The 22,025-nt window shown below is 35.5% G+C and overlaps 2 protein-coding genes across 2 annotated transcripts in view; one reads left to right on the top strand and one right to left on the bottom strand.

Annotated features, from left to right (window-relative positions):
* LOC149903648 (contactin-1a) overlaps window positions 1-3,776 on the bottom strand; it is a 48,311-nt gene extending 44,535 nt beyond the window's left edge. The window contains exons 1-2 of the mRNA XM_090108685.1: window positions 3,577-3,776; window positions 3,339-3,496 (exon numbers count right to left, since the gene is read on the bottom strand). Of these exons, the coding sequence (XP_089964811.1) occupies window positions 3,339-3,496; window positions 3,577-3,625 (207 nt within the window). The 5' untranslated portion in view covers window positions 3,626-3,776. The remainder of the gene's footprint in view (window positions 1-3,338; window positions 3,497-3,576) is intronic.
* Window positions 3,777-3,968: 192 nt separating this feature from the next.
* ksr (kinase suppressor of ras) lies at window positions 3,969-21,763 on the top strand. Its single transcript, XM_090108965.1, has 18 exons — window positions 3,969-4,265; window positions 7,300-7,437; window positions 8,870-9,008; window positions 9,983-10,114; window positions 10,663-10,792; window positions 11,088-11,187; window positions 11,656-11,924; window positions 12,430-12,512; window positions 12,747-12,832; window positions 13,363-13,501; window positions 14,551-14,655; window positions 15,605-15,720; window positions 17,441-17,617; window positions 18,383-18,568; window positions 18,929-19,062; window positions 20,219-20,350; window positions 20,787-20,916; window positions 21,528-21,763. The coding sequence occupies exons 1-18, from the start codon at window positions 4,101-4,103 to the stop codon at window positions 21,678-21,680; spliced, it is 2,514 nt and encodes an 837-aa protein (XP_089965091.1). The 5' UTR covers window positions 3,969-4,100; the 3' UTR covers window positions 21,681-21,763.
* Window positions 21,764-22,025: the final 262 nt, after the last annotated feature.

The following is a 22,025-nucleotide window of genomic DNA, read 5'->3' as shown; positions in this document are numbered from 1 at the left end:
CGCATCATAATCTCTTATATAAAGACAACGGAAAGCGTTGTACAATGTACATGTGTAGGGTAAAAGTGGGATAGATGCCCCACTTTTTGAAATAGCCTCATAATTTTAAAAACATGAATCTTATACGAACACTTTGTATGAATATAGCTAGGTTAATTATCTGTTTTGAATTACTATATATATTTTTTGTCCTATCATTTATAGATAATGTGTAATAAATATTTTTGTAGAACACCTTTTTTGAGGATAGATGCCTACCTAGTTGGATAGTTGCCCCACCATGAAAATACTAAGGAGGATAGATGCCTGCAGAGTGGGATAGATGCCTTACATACTCTATAAACGCGAAATCTAATAAAATTTATATGATAAACCAGCAAATGTCATGTTAACATAGTTGTTCTGTTGTCCAAGAATATACTTGCGCTCGCACTCCTTCTTTTCTTTTGTATTTTCGTGGCGTGGTTCTCCTACAATCAGTATAAGGGCAGGTCATTAATAAGTAAGTATACATAACAAGAAAAAGCAAATTAAACGAGTAAAATCGGTTAACATAGAGAAAAATTCTGACGCAATCAGGTAAAAATATAAACAGTACCTGTGATTATCGATAATAACATGTACATATGTATTGAGGGATAGATGCCCTTAGAGGCTCCTAAGGGCATCTATCCCTCGAAAAAAAAGGGGCAACTATACTTTTTGGTAAGGATAGATGCCCCAGTATTTTTTTTTAATAAATAAAAACAAAAGAGCCACTATTTTCACTTAGATTTGTACTTAATGAACCAGTGTATAGACATAATAAGAAATATAGTGAAATTTATTAATACTTATAAAGTAATACAAAGGCAAATATCAACCTTTTTAAATTTTAACGTGTTCGTGAAGTTCGCCGCCGATATTATAACACGCACTAGCGAAACACGTCTTCACCAAACAACAGCTCATGCGTACCCGAGGTGCGAGGTGATAAGAGCTCCTATTTAAATCATTAATTCGTAGTCAGGACTCTGGGAAGTGAGGTTTTTTGAAAATGGGGCATCTATCCTAGTGCGGCATCTATCCCACTTTTACCCTATGTGTACGTACAATGTACTACTGATAATAAAACGAAAAATACTGAGCCGCTCTGAAAGGCAATAATGGATAAGCGGAAAAAATAAGCCATGAAAATGTATATAGTCAAGTATTAAATGATAATCGGTACATAATCCATATTATTATTGCTCAAACTGAACAAGGGCTTATAGTTGTTTCCGATGACGCTATACTTACACGCATATACACACATTACACTATATGCGGGTATTAAGGTTAAGCTTAATTTTAGGTTACAAATTAATTATTATCAGTAGGTCAAGTTATTTTTTTTGTACCTATTGCTAATCACACGACGATAAAGTACTTATGTGAAAATAACTGTAAATATAAAATTATGATTTCGTTTTCGTTTGACGTTTTCTATGTTCATTTGGTTTCTTCGTTAAATTAACTTAGTAAAAAATTGTTGGAATTTTTTATTGGGCCTTTGAAGCACTTGAAATGGTTCGCACTTCGCAGTAGGTACATACGACAATTTTTTTAGCAATAATATTTATTCGTTTTCAAATGTGGGGATCGAGTAAAGAACTTGGAAAAACCTAACGTAGGTACTCTGTCAGGTAGAAAAAAGAACATAAATTATTGTCGCAGCGGAAATAATACTTACATCGCGCAAAAAAGATTATTATTCCATTATAGTGAATGAAGTTTTTCAACAATAAATATTTAGTGATTAGTGATGCCGGCCGGCAACTAAAAAATCTATACAGAGTTTGTTTTTTTTTGTTTGTTTGAACGCGCTAATCTCAGAACTACTGGTACGATTTGAAAATTCTTTCGGTGTTAGATATCCCATTTATCGAGGAAGGCTGTAGGCTACATAATATCATCACGCTAAGACCAACAGGAGCGGAGCACCCGGGTGAAACCGCGGGACGCTATAGTCGTATAGAAAAGTGACACTGTATTTTAATTGAAATGAAGATATTTGCGTACCTAATTATTAATTACACATATTATTTTAACCCTTACACAGGGGTTAAGTCAAATCTAACAGGAAAAACATTAGATTTGATTCGTGAGCGATATAATTTATTCAATAGCACTTACATTAAGCACATAGCAGTATTTATTCAGGTGTTTTATAGACAAACACAATATACTAGAACAGGTTGTTTAAGTCAATAACATCTAAACAAGATGGGATGTTTACATTAGAATATGGGCATGCTAAAATACGCTACGAATTACGAATTGAGAACCTCCAACGTTTTTGCGTAAAAGTTGGTTAAAAAGGTGGTCAATTTATTTCTATTTACTAATTTTTGAAATCTAAATTAATAACTTATCTCATTCAAGTCTCATTCCTCTTTGTGTCATTTTTTACGAAATTTAAATGTTATCGTTATCAAAATAAAGTCATGAATAATTCATTAGTTCAATTTTTAAAATCATGTAGGTAGTTATAAAACGCATTTGAATAATAAGTTTAAGGGCCCTTAGTAGGTGAAAACGGCAAAATGGACTGTTTTCTATGAGCTATAATTGAAAATATTGAAGTTTTTTCGCACTGAAATTTCTAATATGTATTACAGAACGTATGTGTGATGGGATGACTGTTTCCAAAACACGATTGGAAAAATTTTGCTCGATAAAAAAAAATCCTGAAGTTACCTGTAAAATATCATATAAATGCTCATTACAAGCGTATTTTACGATAATAATTCGTATAAAATCACAAATACATAGGTATTTTACCTTCTCGATTTCGTGACTGTTTTAGATTTAGAAAATACTAAATATTTTCATTCACTTTTTGATAAAAATGTGAATGGCGCTTACGATTTTTAGTTTCGAGCACGTTGATTCCATACTAAACGCGGACCCCCTCACCGCTTACCTCAGGCCCGAATAGCTGAATTTTCGCTGACCGCCTAACCCCCCTTAATACCTACCTGTTTAGTTTTTCATACTACTTAATTACTTATTCGTAGGTTGGTGGTATTATTATGATTAGGTAACACCCTTGTTACTTCTTATAGATTTCTCTGTTTGCGAAATAATTGTTTAGAGATGCATGAGCCTCTGTATTCAATGCAAAATTGGATAGGATAAGTAGCTTTATGTTTTCGGTTTGTGTGTTTTTAGCAAAAATATAGGAAAACTCAATTTGTGTGTCCCCTGGTGGTGACACTTACGAAGATAAATATCTAGAATTTTTTTTAAAGATGTTCCCTCTGCATTTTCTCTTGAATCATGAATATTTATAATATTTCCGGTAAGAAAGACTGTACCAGTATTTCGTGGTGTGTGCGGTTGCCTCTGTGAACCCACTGGACGTTGACTGCCGGCGAGAGGGGCTCGGTTCCACAAGGAATGGTCACATTTATTGTTCCCTTGTCTGATGCTACCTGGCGAATTTCCACTTCCTCGCCAAGTACGCGCCCGAACACTAAATAAAAAACAAACAATATTGAACCACCGGGAGACAAAGGCCAAATAGTTGTACTTCGATCAATTCAATTATTTTACCTTCTATTCCAAGGCAGAACAGAGGCACCAATATACGTTCCAGTAACATCCTACTATTTCTACATCTAAACCCTATGAAAAAATCTCACTAACTCTACCTACTTGTAAAGTAAAAAGATTTATTCAAACTAGTTTATTTACATTACACCGATTTTTTTAAATGACGGAAGGCGAAATAATAGGAAACAAAATTCACAACAAACGTCTTCACTCCATTGATAAAATGCATAGACTATTTTTTTTTAGCTGCGGGCTGCCTGACATTTGATATTTCAAAATAATTGCCATGCTAAAAGATTGTGACATTTATTACCCGTACAAAAAATTGAACAGCTGTCAAAAACTGTCTATGACAGTGTATTGTCATAGAGAAAAATATAGATTTTCTTCGGACATGGCCGCTGTATCGGCAATACAACACTTGCAATGTTTTGTATATTCATATTCATTTTTTATAATGAATAAGTTGTTTTATACTTACAAGTAGTGATTAGTGGTTTGTGTAGAGTGCTGTGATATTTGTAATGGATGCAGAGAGCGGATATGAAATCAAAAGAGCCCGTGATGCAATTCAGATGATAGAGACCATACAGTCAATGATAGATGTTTCGGCTGATAGACTGGAAGGTTTGAGGACACAATGCTTAACAAGCGCAGAACTGACGCAGCAGGAGATTCGGACTCTGGAGGTAGGGCCGGTGCAATCATTTTATTATGACATGTAGTTAAAAAAATGAGTTATGCCCTTGAAATACTTGCAAGGCCTAAACTTCAAGGCCTCTGGGCTCAAGGATCCTTTCAATGCCGATAGTAGAAAGTGTAAGCGTGCGCAGTCCCTGTTGCCTTGAAATAATATAATCTTTTTTATCGAATTTCTATTTACTAGTAATTTATTGCTTAAAAGCCACATTAGATATATCTGATGATTTCATACATAAGATTACTGTTTTCTACAATGTCTTGACGTAATTCTATACTTAGTTTCATTTACAAAAACTATAAAAACAAACATTTAAACCCCAACTCACAAATTCCAAGAATTAAAAATGGAAACTGAACTTTATATTCTCATTATTTTTAATTAGATTTAATGCATGAATGTATGTTCCGTATGAATTATTATAAACTAGCGGTCCGCCCCAGCTTCGCCCGTGGTACATATTTACGTTTTCTCTACATAATAACCATCCTCGTACTTCAAGGAATATAATAAAAAAAGAATTATCGAAATCGGTTCAGCCGTTCTCGAGTTATGCGCTTACCAACACATTTTGCGATTCATTTTTATATATAAGAAGAAGATATCAGATTATTATAATACATGTCAGTCTTTTTGGATAGTGTTAACAATAGTTATTTAACAATTCAATATTTTATATGTGATATTGTAATACAATAGTTTTTCTTACCATTAAGGGATACTATAAACACTTGATGACAAAACTGATTATATTAACTTATTAGAGCTTAGCTTGGGCATGTGACTCAATTTCATAACTTAAACATACCCTATGTTCTGTATCTCTGTTAATAAGTAAGTAAATAGAAAATGTAAATTCATTACTATTGATAAAAGTAGTAGTAATTCACATTAAAAATTTGGTTAAAATGACCTATTTAACATAAATTAAAGTACTTTGATTGTGCATTCCTTCTCCAAATGAAAATTTACAAAGTATCCAATAAAATCTATAAAAATAAAAATAATCTCAATCTTAATAGACAAGTAATGTTAATCTCAATCTCATTTGGTGAGTAACATGTTTATTTTTAATGTAATATGTGTTAACAAACATGAGTCTTTTAATAGACACTATAACTAAACAATTAGTAATGCAACGCTATGCATCATTCAATACAAACATTACTAGAAATGTGTATGTAGGCCTGCATTTGATGAGAAATAATATTAATTCTTTATAATGCCGGGTCCAGACTGGTGAAACGTAACATGCAATGTAACATTCTGCCTTTCATTGCATGTTCGCTGCTGGTGTGGACGCATAGCGCGCTCATAACGCGCATTCACTACGAACCTCCCTTAGTCGTGTTCCTTGCCCCTTTGTGTTTGTCGAAAAACCGACAAATTTCGGATCGCTCCACGCGCGGCTTGTAATGTTCGTAGCATGCGCGTGTAATGCACAATTCGCGCGCGCAAGACGTCCAAACTATGAGAAATTGTTACAAAGTGTGTTACCTTTCATGATACATTGCAGCAATGTGGACGGTGAATTCTTTCATTGCATGTTACGTTTCACCAGTCTGGACCCGGCATAAGATAATTGGACACTGTTCTCTGTAAGAATCTTTATATTATGTTCAATGTACAAAAATGCAGTGATAAATGCTTTTAGAATTATTATTCTAGTAAAATAAAATTGAAATATTGAAGTGAAACTGCAAAATATGAATTTATGTGATATTACTTTTAGGGATGTTAAAATAATTATTAACTTACTTTTCTCAAGTTCAAAGCAATCTATACTATTTTGTTTCCAAGACAGAAGTATTGATTGCTATTGTCGAGCCAATTTAATAGGCAACATTTGACGTCTATCAATTTTATCTTCGAAGAGAGGTAACCTGCTTAAAAACATCGATTAAAGTGAATTAATCGATACGGATTTGAAACATTTGTCAATCGAATTTATTAATTTATGATAATTTTTATTCACAAGTAATCAATACATTCGATTCTAGATGTCATATTTCGATTTTTAGAGTAACGTCTCTGGTATTTAAAAAGAAAAAAGGTTTATTGACACAAAATTGTAGTGACGTCAGTTCTTCAATTCAGAAATTGTTTATTATGTTTAAAATGGTTTATCAGTAAAATGAAATCTTAAAATTACTTGTATCGGTCATTGTTATTATAAATATGTAGTTGTAATTGAAAAAAGTCAAGCAAATGTGCAGTTCTAACAAAACGAAATATCATGTTATTCTATGTCGTCGTTACTAGGTTACGTTCTTGAATTTTGTTGAACTGTCAAATGTTGCCTATTAAAATGGCTCTACTATAATCCATACTAATATTATAAATGCGAAAGTAACTCTGTCTGTCTGTCTGTTACTCAATCACACCTTAACTACTGAACCAATTTTCATGAAATTTGGTATGGAGATATTTTGATACCCGAGAAAGGACATAGGATAGGTTTTATCCCGGAAATCCTACGGGAACGGGATTTTCTTTAAAAACGCGGGCGGAAAGCTAGTTGTGAATAAAACAAATTATCATATACATACTTATTTCTTACTGAAATATTCAAAGTAACAAAGTTTGTATGTGTTTTTTTTAAATAATAGTTAATATAAGTGGTGTTGAGATTTGTTCAAGTATCTATTGGGAACAACTAAGGGCATTTTGAGTGCTTTTTATAGTAGAGATTATTTGAATAGTCAATATATAAATCTTCAAATATTTACAAACCAGATAAAGTTTTATAAATGAATTCTTTACTTTCTTATTACATAATACAAATAAGTAATCCATAGTTTTAAGTTTAAGAGGTTGAACACAATTTTATATGAAATAGATTATTAGATTATTGTGTTTCTGCTCCACTTCATATCATGAACAGATAAATTTCTTTGTATACAGTATTTATTATTAATTTGAAAATACTTCAACAAATATTTACTTAATTCTAAACAATACTTGAAAAATCTATTAGTAGTAAATATAGAGTTAAATATTAAATTCAATATTTTAATTTCCAGGGTAAACTAGTGAAACATTTTTCTCGGCAACTTGTGATAAAGGCAAAGTTTGGCGAGGAGCTACAGAGGGAGCTACGGGATGTGCCGAGTTTGAGACAGTGGCTGAGGGTCGTGGGGCTTAGTGTGGACGCTATTGAGGTAAACTTAGATAGAAATCGTTTATTTAATGGCATATAGCCTTAGAAGAATAGTGCAGAAAGACATTGAAGTGTACTGTCTGTGAAGTATAATGCACTTTCATATTTAACTTGCATAGAATATTTATTTTATTACTTTAAGTAGGTAATAAGTTGCATATAATTCACTCTCATAAGTAATACATATGAGTAAAGTCTTAAAGGTCTTTTAAACGCTAGGTTAGGGATTTGTTGCCATGCAGTTTAAACTTTAAAGTATACTGTATCAGTTGTTTGTAAAGACTCAGATCATAATTTATTTTTCTCTCAAATTTGTGATACAGACTACAACAAATTAACAGTACTTTCTATAACAATAGTCTTGATAGTCAGATGAATGATGTTGTGCGATTCCGAGATATTTCATCGATTATCGAAAAAATACGTCAAACGTATATTATACACTTCCATATTTTTAAGATTCTGTATAATCTATACTAATATTATAAAGCTGAAGAGTTTGTTTGTTTGTTTGAACGCGCTAATCTCAGGAACTACTGGTCCGATTTGAAAAATTCTTTCGGTGTTAGATAGCCCATTTATCGAGGAAGGTTATAGGCTATATATCATCACGGTAAGACCAACAGGAGCGGAGCAATGCGTTTGAAACCGCGGGGAACAGTTAGTAATAAATAAAGTGACCGCAAATGTTATACAAAGTAACATTAGAATGTCGTAGACACGTTCAGCGGCGAATGTGTATTACGTCACGTTTAAATTATTTAGCTAGCGTTGCACCTTAATATAAACAATAATGTAACAAAATTGCATTCCAGCGCATAAGAGCTAGGTAATAAATATTTATTTTATAATAATTGGTAGCTTGTAGAATTTTGTTTAGAAATAAAAGTTGTTTTAATTTTCTTGGTCTGTTTCTATTATTGTTAACATTTAGAAATTCTAGACTTAAAATATATTTCACCTTGAATCAAACAAAATAAAATGAGATCAATAAACATTCTTTAGTCTTATTTTAATTAAATAATTGTTTGCGTTCATGTTGGAAAGTCATAGTTAAATTAATTTGAGGATCATAGATACATATACATACTTAGGAATAAAAATTATGTATGATCTTTTTTCGAAATTATCTTAGATAAAACCATATTTGCTATCTTGTTGTAAGTTCCAAGATCTTTTAAATAAATGTTCACTTATGCCTCATAGGCATTAGCAAGTGGTCTGGTAGAAATCACTTGTAAGTGATAAGACCGCCTTTTGTACAATGTTCCTATGTGCTTTTTTCCTTCTCTGTTATTTTATTTGATGTGCAATAAAGTATTTACTACACTCAAATTATGATCAATCATATCATAAAAATAAACACTCCCTATACACATCTCTATATGTAGTTATATCACATAATTCTATAGCTATAAAATCCAATATTCCAGGCGGTCTGTTCCCGCATATCGTCGCTAGAGGCGCTCCGCGAGCGTTCGGAACATGAGTTACGCGCGATACTGTGCGGCGCGCGGGATGAAGAGGTGCGCAGGCTGGGGCGGGCCATGCAACGGCTTAGGAGTTATACAGGTATTGTAGAAAGTGGTAAAAAGGTAGTATTATTTTTAAGCTATTGCATAGCTTCTATCGCGGGCCTTGAGCGCGGGGACCGAATCCAGAAATTCCGTAACGAAAAAACCTCACGCACCCCACTCCGACGGGCACGGAGGTGTGGCTTGAAGGCATGCTATGCAATAGCTTTACCGCGGCAGTCCTCGAGTGCCACACGTCTTTTTGTTCATTTCATGTTCACATTTGTTGTTTATCTTATAGATGTGAATGTTAATGCTTGGGGGCCTGGTGACACAAGTATTTTATACTTATCACGGGCCCCAGTCTCTCGAAAATGTGATTGTTCATTTGTGATGAGGAAATAAATAAATTTATTAAAGTTATTATTTAGAGATTGACTTGCCTTACACCTAAAATGAAAACTAACTTTTGTTTTTTACAGAATATTTGCAAAAATTGAACTGATTTAATTTATATGAAAGAATTTTTACAAAATGATTGACTTGCTAATTTTTAATTTGAATTTGAATTTCCTGCGATAACAGAGTCTTTGTATCAGACAATTCCGAGATTACGTCATTTATCGAAAAATTCTTATATATAAAAATGAATCGCAAAATGTGTTGGTAAGCGCATAACTCGAGAACGGCTGAACCGATTTCGATAATTCTTTTTTTATTATATTCCTTGAAGTACGAGGATGGTTCTTATGTAGAGAAAACGTAAACATGTACCACGGGCGAAGCCGGGGCGGACCGCTAGTCTATAATATAAAAATGAATCGCAAAATGTGTTGGTAAGCGCATAACTCGAGAACGGCTGAACCGATTTCGATAATTCTTTTTTTATTATATTTCTTGAAGTACGAGGATAGTTTATATGTAGAGAAAACGTAAATATGTACCACGGGCGAAGCCGGGGCGGACCGCTAGTAATAAATAAAAATGTGTATAAATGTTTTCGAAATTTGAAATGGCCTAAAAATTTTGCAGAGGCCCTAGCGCGGGGCCATGAAGCGGTGGAGCTGCCCCTGTACTGGGACAGCTGGGAGCGGCACGGGCGGGGCTCGCCGCGCACGAGGGACGAGCGGAACCACAGGCGGGCCCCGAGGGCACAGGGCAACGGTGAGTGGGGCACGGGGCAACATTGCAGGGGCCCCAGTGGGGGCACGAGGCGGTGGAGCTGCCCCTCTATACGTAATAACTCAGGACCTGGAATCACAGACACAATAGAAAATCTATTGTGTCGTGGACCGATCGGGCCGTTCGGGGCTCAATGGGTTAACAGATCTATATAAAACTAAGTGTCCAAAAACTATAAAAAGATAAACTTGGGTCTTTTTAAACAGTGTATTTAAAACATTTTGGTTACCGTTGCTCTAGACAAAGACGTTTTATGAATAACTAATAAGTAATACAAATTTCAATTATCAACGAAAATAAAACTATTGAATTAGGATAAATAAAGTTTTATAGTCACGGCCACAAATAATTTTGTCATGCCCACATAACAATAAATACATACATATATTAACATTCAAACACAACAACAACAACATTAGAATTTGAACACTAGAATTTGAACACTACCAATATTAACATCTTCGTATACCATGTTTACTGGCAAATATAAACTAACATACTAAATCGCACACGTTTCCACACAATTCCAGGCGGCAAATCTCCCACGACCCCGGTGGGGAAACGGAAGCAGAACTCCCACTTGCCCGCGCCGGACTCGCTGACGAAGTCGCGCTCGCACGAGTCGCAGCTGTCCGTGCGACCGGACGCGTCTGATCATAGGTGCGTTTTTGCATAAAAAATTAAAATTTATTCAATACAAATCAAATTATTCTTCTTGGAAAATATGATAACTTTAACTTAACAAGATGTACAAATTTATACACTGCCATTTTTATTTTAAAAAATCTAGATGAATCATTTTCAGCTTCCATTATGCATTTTTATGTTATGCATTATCAACAATCAAATTGTTGTTTTACATATTCTACATTATAACATTACTGTACAGATTTTCACTAATTTTAACTATACATACAGTCAAAAAACACATTAATTCCATAAAAATTATTTCCAGTGACAACAGCCAATCATCAGCGGTAGGCAATACAGAGACGAGTCCGCCCGCCTCGCCGCATGAGCACGAACACCCACAAAGGATATATGATACTCATCATGTAAGTTATTGTATTTATATAGAAAAAGAATTAAAATAGTCCATTCTGTATGCTTATATTTGACTGTAAAGTATTCATCTAATTTGATTCCAAATTTAATTCAATTTAACATTTCCAAAAATAAATGAACCAAAATAGCTTCAATCATTCTCTAGTTGCAAGTTCACTCGATTATACACTATCTTTAACCCATCTTTTCGCTCAAGTCATTCTCGAGTTTTAGCAAGAGCTCCACGTCAGCGTAGCACCGAGGGGTCCTGGGTTCGATTCCCGGTGGAGACGAAGAAAAAAAAATCTCGGTCTGGTAGGACACAGAAGGCTGATCACCTACTTGTAACTAAAGAAAATTGATCAGTGAAACAGATGTATAGTGCATCTGCCCCTTACCCCACTAGGGGACATGGGACTTTACTACTACTATACTTCTCTACATACATACATTACCTTTAACCTTTATTTCCATTTCAGGGCAGTCCCGCTATGAGCGTGGGCGGGCCTCGCTCACCGCGAGTAAGCACGGTCACGCCCATGACCGCGAGCATGGTCACGGTCACGGGCACGGGCGCGGTCACGGGCACGGGCGCGACCATGGGCGCCGTGGGCGGCTGCATGGCCCACGATATAGCGCACCGCTTCACGAAGACCTTCAATATGATCGCCACTTGTGACTTTTGTGATAAGCAAATGCTGTTCGGGTCGGGGTTGAAGTGTAAAGAGTGCAAGTTTAAGTGTCACAGGTAAATCTTATATACATATAAAATTCCCGTGTCACAATGTTAGTTACCATACTCCATCAAAACGGCTGGACCAATTCTCATGAAATTTTCTGTGCACATCGGGTAAGTCTGAGAATCGGCCAACATATATTTTTCATATGTACCACGGGCGAAGCCGGGGCGGACCGCTAGTAGTATTATAAATTGCCATTGCCACAAATGAAACTACTAGATATTATTATTATTAAATTTCGTAAAAGAAAAAGTTTTTGTGTAAATTGTGGACATGTATACAGTAATAGAAAATTAAAAATATTATTGCATTGAAACATGGTCCACTGTGAATGTAAATCCATTATAATATAATAATTATAAATTGCAAGAATAAACTAATAAATGGAATCAATTATTTTAGTTTTGATTAGACAGTAATTAAAATAGACTATTTATAATCGTGTTAGTTTCAGTTTTAAGTAGTGAAGTAGTGAAAAAAAAACTAATTAATTTGTGTAATGATTTATTGCAGAGATTGCGAGAGCAAAGTGCCACCATCCTGTGGACTGCCGCAGGAATTTGTTAATGCGTTCAAAGAAAAGTTTCATAAAGACGGTATGTCTATTGGTAGTTTTTGCTGAAAAATAAAATTTATGGTAGTCCGTAGAGTTTAAAAGCACTAAAAATAAAAATTAAAAGAGTATTTTTTTGAATACACACATGTTACATACAGTAATATTTTCAACATTATTTTTGAAAAATTTTAACATTTTGCAACGTTTCATTCCATCGTAAACATACTTAAATACGAAAAAAAAGGAATTGTAAAACAATGTGATATTTGTTTAGGTGGTTACTATTTATCATCTCCGGGTCGAATTATCCCGCCGCTAACGCCCAAGCGAAGACAGAGGCCGCCAGCACATCATTATTCGGTAAGTTACACTCACTATAATAATTATTTTATCTGTTGATCTTTTATGCATCTGGGGAAACCTGTAATAAATGATGTTTTGCTGTATTCAATATTATTAACGGTGTGAATAAATATGTAGTATAAAAATTAAGATATTATAATTGCTGTTTTCTACTACATTATGACATTTTTATATTACCGTCTAATACTTTTTCATACAAATAACCGAGGAATGAATAATCGCCCTGAATTAAAAAAAAATGTGTACTAGTGTACACACGTAAGAAGTGAAACTTCTTTATGACCTTATTTTTCAAAAAATAATTTACTTTAGAAATACGTCGAATCACGCATGGTAGGGATAAGAAAAAGATGGCGCGTAACGGAAAAATGTCACGCGTAACGAAAAAATGTTACACTAAATTTTTTTCCAACCCCGATAAAGAAGTTTCACTTCAATAATAAAAATGTATTTCATTGCTGTTTATAAAAAAAAGATATATGAAAGCCAATTAGGCATTAAAATTTAATGCTATTCAATGCACACAGGGCAACCCCGACTCATCATCGAACACATCATCGTGCAACAGTTCGACCCCCTCATCACCGGCTCTAGCCCCGCCTGCGCCAGTTCATCACCAGCATCATCACCAGCACCAGGTGGACAGGAGACGGTTCCACTTTCCCGGTAAGTGGGTGAAAAGTGATTGGTGAAATGTACTCGCATAACTTCCAAATGACTGAAGCAAATTGGATTACTCACTACATATAATTAGAATTAAACAAAGACAGTCAATGATAAGATTTTTTAAATTTTATGAGATTTTTTTTATAATTCAAAAGAAAGAATTATTTGTCTGGTGGTAAACAAAGCGGGCGAATCTGCGGGCGTAAAGCTGTTTATTTCATATTTATTAATATGGATTAAATAAATGTCTTTGTTAGCCGAGTGAGCAATGAGCATGCCTGCAAAATGTATGTCAGTTATTGATAGAAAATATTTGCATAATGTAGAGAAGAGAAAACTAGGTCGTCTGTAAAGTCGGTTTACTGACGATAGATGAACGTGACAACGTCCGATTGTGCTTCTTTGTCACTCGTTCCGCGCTCTCGCTTGCACTTCAAGCCTACATGGAACGCCTCAGAGCGAGGTAACGCCGCATGAGTCATGTTTTTTCGTGCGTCCAGCCGGCTCTATCGAATTATAAGACGTTGTCACGTCAAAAGGAATCTGTGAAATGTTTGTGCATAACTCCCAAATGACTGAACAAATTGGATTACTCACTACATAGAAGTAAACAAAGTAGCTATCCGCCGTCTATGTGTCTGTATGCTTAGATTTGTAAATTACGCAACAGATTTTTATGGGTTTTTTTATAGATAGATCAAGAAAACGTTATTTGTCTGGTGGTAAACATAGCGGGTGAGGATGCGGATGTAAGGCTTTGTTGGTCTTAGCGTGATGATATATAGCCTATAATAGCCTTCTTCGATAAATGGGCTATATAACACTGAAATAATTTTTCAAATCGGACCAGAAGTTCCTGAGATTAGCGCGATCAAACAAACAAACTTTTCAGCATTATAATATTAGTATAGATTTATAAATATGGATTAAATAAATGTCTTTGTTAGCCGAGTGAGCAGTCCTGCAAAATCAGTCAGTTATTGCCTGGAAAATATTTGCATAATATAGAGAAGAAGAAAAAAAATCCCTAATAAAAATGTTACTTACAGACGTGAAACCAACAGTATCAAGTCCAAACCACACATCGGCTGTGCAATCCCCAGCGAGGACGATAGCGGACTCCAAGCATGATCTCACTTGCAGTGTAAGGAGTGGTGAGTGTTGGATGTACATATAGACAAACATACAGAAAGTTTATATTTACATTGCATGTTTCGATCGATAATGGTGCTTAGGAAGGTAAATAAAGTAAAGAATGCAACATAATATTATGTGTTTAATAAAAAGCAGGATGTATTTGAACATAATAATATGTACTGTCGTTCAAACTCAATTTTAATGTATTAAGAAATATATTAGCGAAAACTTATTAGTTATTAGTATTATGGCTATAGTAGCTGTAATAATCTCTAAAATTATAGCGAAATAAAATTAGGTCTGCTACAAATTACTTCATACAATGAAAATCGCGTAATAGTTTGATGAATAATTTCTCTATCTTTTTGTTGTATTGTTTTTACCACCTTTTGAGAGATATAGTTATTAAATTCAATATTCTATCTATTATTACAACATTCAGTACTGTTACAGTTCGCTTCAAACTTAATGGCGGTTCGGAAGTAAGCTTATATGTATGTGCGCGCAGGTATCAGTCCCTTAACGTCCCGCTGATTGGCTGATATCTAAAATTGTTTTCTGCGCATCGAATCGTACGATGTTCCGAGCCGCCATTAAGTTTGAATCGTACTGTACGCTTCTATTGTTCGTAACGTGATGTATTTTCTGTACCAGGGCGCCGAGACAACCGGCAAAACGCTAAGGAATAAAATACGCTATCGATACAAATTGACATAAGAGTATGATGTTTAAACATTCAAACATTTTAACATTTTTATTTATTTTAACCATTACTAAAATGTCATGAGCTTATGTCAATAATAATTATTAGCGATAGCAGTTTCTATTCCTTAGCGTTTATTCTATTCTCTGCCGTTAGTCTTGGCCTGCTGTTTTTTCAAAAATAAACTTGTTCAAACAATCAACAAATTCAGTTAAGTCGTGTCAAATGAAAACAAAATCTTTATAACATATATACAATTATAGAAGGTTCGGGGCAAGTATCGCTGAGCGGTTCTGGTTCGACTGACAGTGGAGGTCCGGCGAGAGACAATTCCGTGGATCTCGCTTCACATGACGACCGGTGGCCGAGGCAGAATAGCGTGAGTTTATTTTTAAACAAAACCTAAATAAAATATTTATGTGTGGATTATAAAAGTGCAAGAAACAAATTCTGAAATGTATTTATTGTATTTGATATCAAAATATATTAATATTTAACAAAATAGAAAAAAATATAATTGGACTAAATTACTATATTATATTATTTATATTTTATTCGTTATTAAAAAACCTGGGACAGGCAATAAAGACAGACAACACATTAAAAAAACAAAACTTTTGCACGACTCATGATGCGAAGCATCAGAGAGTGCTTTACGATCGAAAAATTTTTTTCGCCTCATTTTTGCAGCTATTCTTATTATTATAGCCTTGTTAGTTCACGGAATCAAGATATTTTGCATACTATTGTAGAGTACTTTTTAAAAATTGATTTACTTCAATAGAATGGAAAAAAACACCGAAATAGGTCAAAAAATTTTCCTGTCCGTCATGTGTGAAACCTGAAAACACTAGAACTTGTGAAAAAATCCATCATTTGAGTTAAATTTTTTTTAAATATTCTAATCGACGATTGTAGGTCACTGAATGCGAATGATTAATTAATTCAGTGTCGTTTAATTGCAATTAATAAAAAACGAAAACTACAAGACTGTATATCTATATATATCCATGTAAAATTAACATGGATGGTGATATATCTATATTTATTTTTATATTTCATAATTAAATGAGCATTATGAGTCGTGCACTTTTGGATTTTCCAAACTTTTTTTTTATATTTTCTTACGCCTGAGCTCTGACCTCATAGTTCTGTGTATAAATCTTAAACCCTTAGCCAAAGAGTTTAAACAAAATAAATGATTAAAAATAATTAAAGTCCAACACACAACATGCAATTTATTTGTAAATAAATAAAATACGTGATTACGCCGAAGCTTCGAACAAAACTTTCTTATCAATCTGCCGAGTTATAATTCATAATATGTAATTCATTTCCGAAGTGACGTTACTGATAAGAGAATGTCATAGTGCGAGTTGAACCTTGTAGCTTTGTAGTGTTTTTGTTCAAACTTTGGTTTTAAATAAGATTTAAGCTAAAATGTCGACTATAATACATCGCAGGAGGTTGTTTGAGGAAGTATGTGATTGAGTTGTGTTATTTTTTTATGAAATAAGGAATTTTTTGTGTGAAATAAGGTGTTTGATTGTTGAACTATAAATTACTTTACTTGTGTTATGGGTTTGGGTTATGCCGATTTAGTATTTATAAATGCGTTTTATATAAAATGCAATAGTTAGGATCATTTTTGAAAAATGTGCATGTCACATCGTCTGTTTGATGGTTATAGGTAATTTTAATGTATTTTTTTAGTTTAAATGTGTGAAAATAAATACCACTGTCTATATTTACGAATATTTATTCGTATTTGGTCAAAATAATATCCGTAAAGATAGAGAATAATGTTCCAAATTTGCAAAAAAATATTATTGAACTATATTTATACAGTCCATGGTGATTAAGTAGCGTTCTAAAATCAATTAGACTCACAATCAAATTCGCAAAAATAATTCCGAGCAACATTCTATAAATCATTTACTCAAAATTGCATCTTATTTCTTGTCTTTAATATTCGATATAAAACTCTGCCCAATAGACGCATAGGCAGAGTTTTGCTTCAGACAATTTTTAAACACAATTGTGAGTGTAGTCATTCATTGTATGTCAACGAGTACTATTGGCAGATAACTCTTCCACAGCTGTCCATGAAAGAGTGGGACATCCCGTACGACGAGCTGAAGCTGTACGAGGTGATCGGCGCCGGGCGCTTCGGCACCGTGTACCGCGGCAGCTGGCACGGAGCAGTCGCCGTCAAGCTGCTCCACGTGCACGCGCTCAGCGACCACTGCGCGCCGCTCGACACCTTCAAGCACGAGGTGAGTGTACCGCGGCAGCTGGCACGGAGCAGTCGCCGTCAAGCTGCTCCACGTGCACGCGCTCAGCGACCACTGCGCGCCGCTCGACACCTTCAAGCACGAGGTGAGTGTACCGCGGCAGCTGGCACGGAGCAGTCGCCGTCAAGCTGCTTGACAGCGCTGGTTCGGTCTACACAAAGGAAGCAGGTTGAAGCAGACCAAGACAAATTTTATATGGCAGCGCCCAGCGCTGAGCAGCGCGGGTTGAAGCTTGTCGGAACTTGTCGGCGCCGTTCAGCGCTTATCGGCGCGTGTTCATATATTTTCCGCGGGTTACCAGCGCTGTCAAGCGCCGGTAAGCGCTTATAAGTTTCCAGCTTTCTTTCTGCATACGCCAACACATGAAACAGCACGAGACGCTCACCAACTTACTTAACAGAAACAAAAGTTCACTGTGAAAATAGACCTTAACACGTGAAATACAAGGTTAAGAATCAATTAACGGTTGTAATTGGCGCGCTGCCAAATTTGACTTTACTTAGTGCTATTTATATTATAGACTCTAACCCACTAAACATAAGACAAAAAATCACGAAGGTCGCGATTCGTGACTTCGTAATCTTCGTCAACTTTGTGCTATTTTATTATAGACTCTATCCCACCAATCATAAAGTCTAAAATCCCACACATGGCGACATTCCGCAACACGCCTCATCCTACGCATGAACTTTGTGCTATTCCATTATCGACCCTATCTTACTAACGATAAAGTCTATATTCCCGCAGGTGGCAACATTCCGAAAAACACGGCACGAGAACCTAGTACTGTTCATGGGCGCGTGTATGAAACCGCCTAGACTTGCGATCGTGACGTCACTGTGCAAGGGCATGACGCTATATACGCATATTCACCTGCGAAAGGATAAATTTACGGCGAATAAAAGTGTGCTCGTTGCGCAGCAGATATCGCAGGTATATTTGGAAATGAATAAAATTAATTTGTTGTTGTTTTTTTTTTGTTTTTTGTAAGTGTGAATACTTGCGTAAATATACAATTTTGTCAAGCAACCAACAATATTTTTTGTGGCATGAAATACATATATGCATATCAAGACACCAGATATTCTTGACATGTTTTTTATTTTTATTAAATGCTTTAGGTAAGCTATAATTCTTCTATTTTCTATAATATCAATAAATTGGTGATCGACATTTAGATATTTTTGAAAAATAATTGTCCCTAAAATTTGTTTATGTGTGTATTTAAGATATAAGTTGATGCGTTATTTTATTTTGAAACGTCAATGAAAACTTTTTAACTTATATTTTCAGGGTATGGGCTATCTACACGCGAGAGGCATCGTCCACAAAGACCTTAAAACGAAAAATATATTCTTAGAGAATGGCAAGGTGGTGATCACTGATTTTGGTCTGTTCAGTGTGACGAAGCTATGTTTTGGGAACAAGTGAGTTGTTTATCTTTTGTTAGTATTACAGTATTAAGGAGCACTATCCCGATAGAAGCATGTTCTCATTGCAAATACAAACTTTATTACTATATCACTAAAGTCAACATTCGTTCACAACGCTCGCAGCAACGAGCACGGTGGCACTGCGCTAAACATCACACGCAATACAAACTTTATTACCAAACTACTTAGATTGACGTGCATCAAAACAATTTACTAAATACCCTTATAACAATTGTTATGACAACAATCTCCGTATCCCATCTACGAATATCACCCTTATAACATACTAGCGGTCCGCCCCGGCTTCGCCCGTGGTACATATTTCGCAATAAAAGGTAGCCTATGTTCTTTCTCAGGGTCTAAAGATTATCTGTGCCAAATTTCATCAAAATCGGTCCAGTAGTTTAAGCGTGAAAACCATACATACATACATACATACAAACCTTTCCTCTTTATAATATTAGTATAGATGTACGAAAGGCCACTTTCATACACAGCCCCTGCATCGACATATACAACCAATATCAACCTTAACACCACGCCGCCAAATTTCACATTCGTTCATAACACTACCGGTGGGCGGTGACGCGATAGCACATCCCTGCCCAATCAAAACATATTGTCGACCGTATTAATATATCGACATCCACCCTGTACTACTAAACACTATCTTAGCATAATAATTGTCTTAGCAATATCACCCTTAAAGCCAAGCACATAAAGCTCACAATTCCGCAGCCCCCGCGGCGACAGTCTCGGCATTCCATCCGGCTGGTTATGCTACCTGACGCTCATTACTAATACAAACCGTATTACCTAACCATTAGGGTTGAAATTGACGTGCATGGACCATCAAAACTTTGTACTAATATCACCTTTATAACAAGTCCACTAAAATCCAAATTCGCCCACAGCCCTCGCGGTGACAGTCTCGGCACACCATCATGTTATCTGTACTACTAAACACTATCTTAGCATAATAATGTCTTAGCAATATCACCCTTAAAGCCATGTACTTAAAGCCTACAATTCCACAGCCCTCGCGGCGACAGTCTTCGCATCCACCCTGTACTACTAAACACTATCTTAGCATAATTGTCTTAGCAATATCACCCTTAAAGCCAAGTAAATAAAGCTCACAATTCCGCAGCCCCCGCGGCGACAGTCTCGGCATTCCATCCGGCTGGCTGTGCTACCTAGCCCCGGAGTTAGTACGTGCGCTGCGACCGCACGCGTCATTGCATCTACCGTTCTCGAAGCACACGGACGTGTATGCTTTTGGGTATGTTAGTTTATCTATTTATAAGTGATTTATTGTAACTTCAGAATAGACAAATGTGTGTTTGTTATGGGCCAATTTTTGTAATAAAATATGTTGTGATTTTATGATTTATAGCTAGCTTTTGTGTTTATTGTTTTCTATCTTCCTTTTCCTTAATGCCTTTCTTTATTAACCCATTGAGCCCCAAGCGGCCCGATCGGTCCCAGACGTGGTTGGGGGCCTGAGTTACTACACAGACAAACAAGATTTGTAATTTTTTATACTGAATAAATACAAAAGTATTAAGGTGATTTTTAGAATTCTCTTTGCTACTTAGAAGTTTTTCCGAGGCATAACATAACACCAGTTGTTTATTTCACTATGTCCTAGAATTTAATATTTATAATCAATATGTTACATTATATCCTAAATAATAATATACCTCTGAACATTCCAGAACTGTATGGTACGAACTACTATGCGGCGAGTATCCGTTCAAAGGCCAGCCAGCGGAGGCGGTGATATGGCAAGTGGGCAAGGGGGCGAAGCAGTCGCTCGCTAACATGCAGGCCTCTAGAGATATTAAGGTGAGGCTTATTACAAACTAGTATTTTAATAATTGAATGGTTATTATATTATACTAGCTGTTGCCCGCAGCTTCGCCTGTGTGGAAAAGATTAATTTTCATGGTACAAACTTTCATCCCCTATTTGATCCCCTTGGGGGATGAATTTTCTAAAATCCTTTCTTAGGGGACGCCTACGTTATGACATCTACCTGCATGCCAAATTTCAGCCCGATACGTCCAGTGGTTTGGGCTGTGCGTTGATAGATCACTATATCAGTCACCTTTGAGTTTTATATATATAGATTGCAATAATAACAGGTAAAATACTGCTTATATTTAAGTTTTTTGTAGATTATTACTGCTTCATAGAATACTGAAAGAGCTTCATTATAAAATATGAGTCACTTGTAACAAAATAACAGTCACCAAGAATGAATGATTTATGAAGTTATTACAAAAGTTTCAAATAACAACGGTCTATAGAAATAGAAAAGCATGTTACCCTAATAAAAAACCAGTAAGATTATTTTTACCATGATAGATTTATTTTATATACACAGACAAGCCTGTAAAATTCCAAAAGGATTGACATAACAACAACTAAAAATACAATTTTTTTTACTTTTCCAGGACATCCTTATGCTCTGCTGGTCGTACAGAGCGAGCGAACGACCAGACTTTCCGCACCTGCTCTCCACACTAGAGAAGTTACCCCGAAAGCGTCTAGCTCGCTCGCCCTCACACCCTGTACACTTGTCTCGTTCAGCGGACTCGGTGTTCTGAGAGCGGCTCGGCGCGCTGTGCGTACGCCCGTAACAGTGCAGTGATGTAACAGTGATTTGTAATAACAGTGAAGTGATGTAACAGTGCAGTGATGTAACGGTGATTTGTAACAGTCATTTGTCACAGTGATAAAATAGGGAAATGTCACTGTGATTTATAACAGTGATTAGTAACTGTGAAGTGATGTAACAGTGCAGTGATTTGTAACTGTGAAGTGAAGTAACAGTGATTTGTCACAGTGATATAACAGGGAATTGTCACTGTGATTTGTAACAGTCATTTAACAGTGGAGTGATGGGACAGTGTTTGAAAGTGGGATGGGATGTGGTAAGTGGGAGCGGTTGA

This window comes from Colias eurytheme, chromosome 13 (assembly GCF_061535395.1).
Source record: "Colias eurytheme isolate Ceu_HAF_F1 chromosome 13, ilColEury1 Martin Lab GWU primary, whole genome shotgun sequence".
Taxonomy (NCBI): domain Eukaryota; kingdom Metazoa; phylum Arthropoda; class Insecta; order Lepidoptera; family Pieridae; genus Colias; species Colias eurytheme.
The sequence above is the reverse complement of the archived record's forward strand: the minus strand, read 5'-3'. Positions and strand labels throughout refer to the sequence as shown.

Coding starts and splice junctions, on each gene's coding strand:
- ksr (XM_090108965.1), top strand. CDS start 4,101: ATGGATGCAGAGAGCGGATATGAAATCAAAAGAGCCCGTGATGCAATT. Junction 7,438..8,869: donor TTAGTGTGGACGCTATTGAG/GTAAACTTAGAT, acceptor CCAATATTCCAG/GCGGTCTGTTCCCGCATATC. Junction 11,925..12,429: donor TGCAAGTTTAAGTGTCACAG/GTAAATCTTATA, acceptor GATTTATTGCAG/AGATTGCGAGAGCAAAGTGC.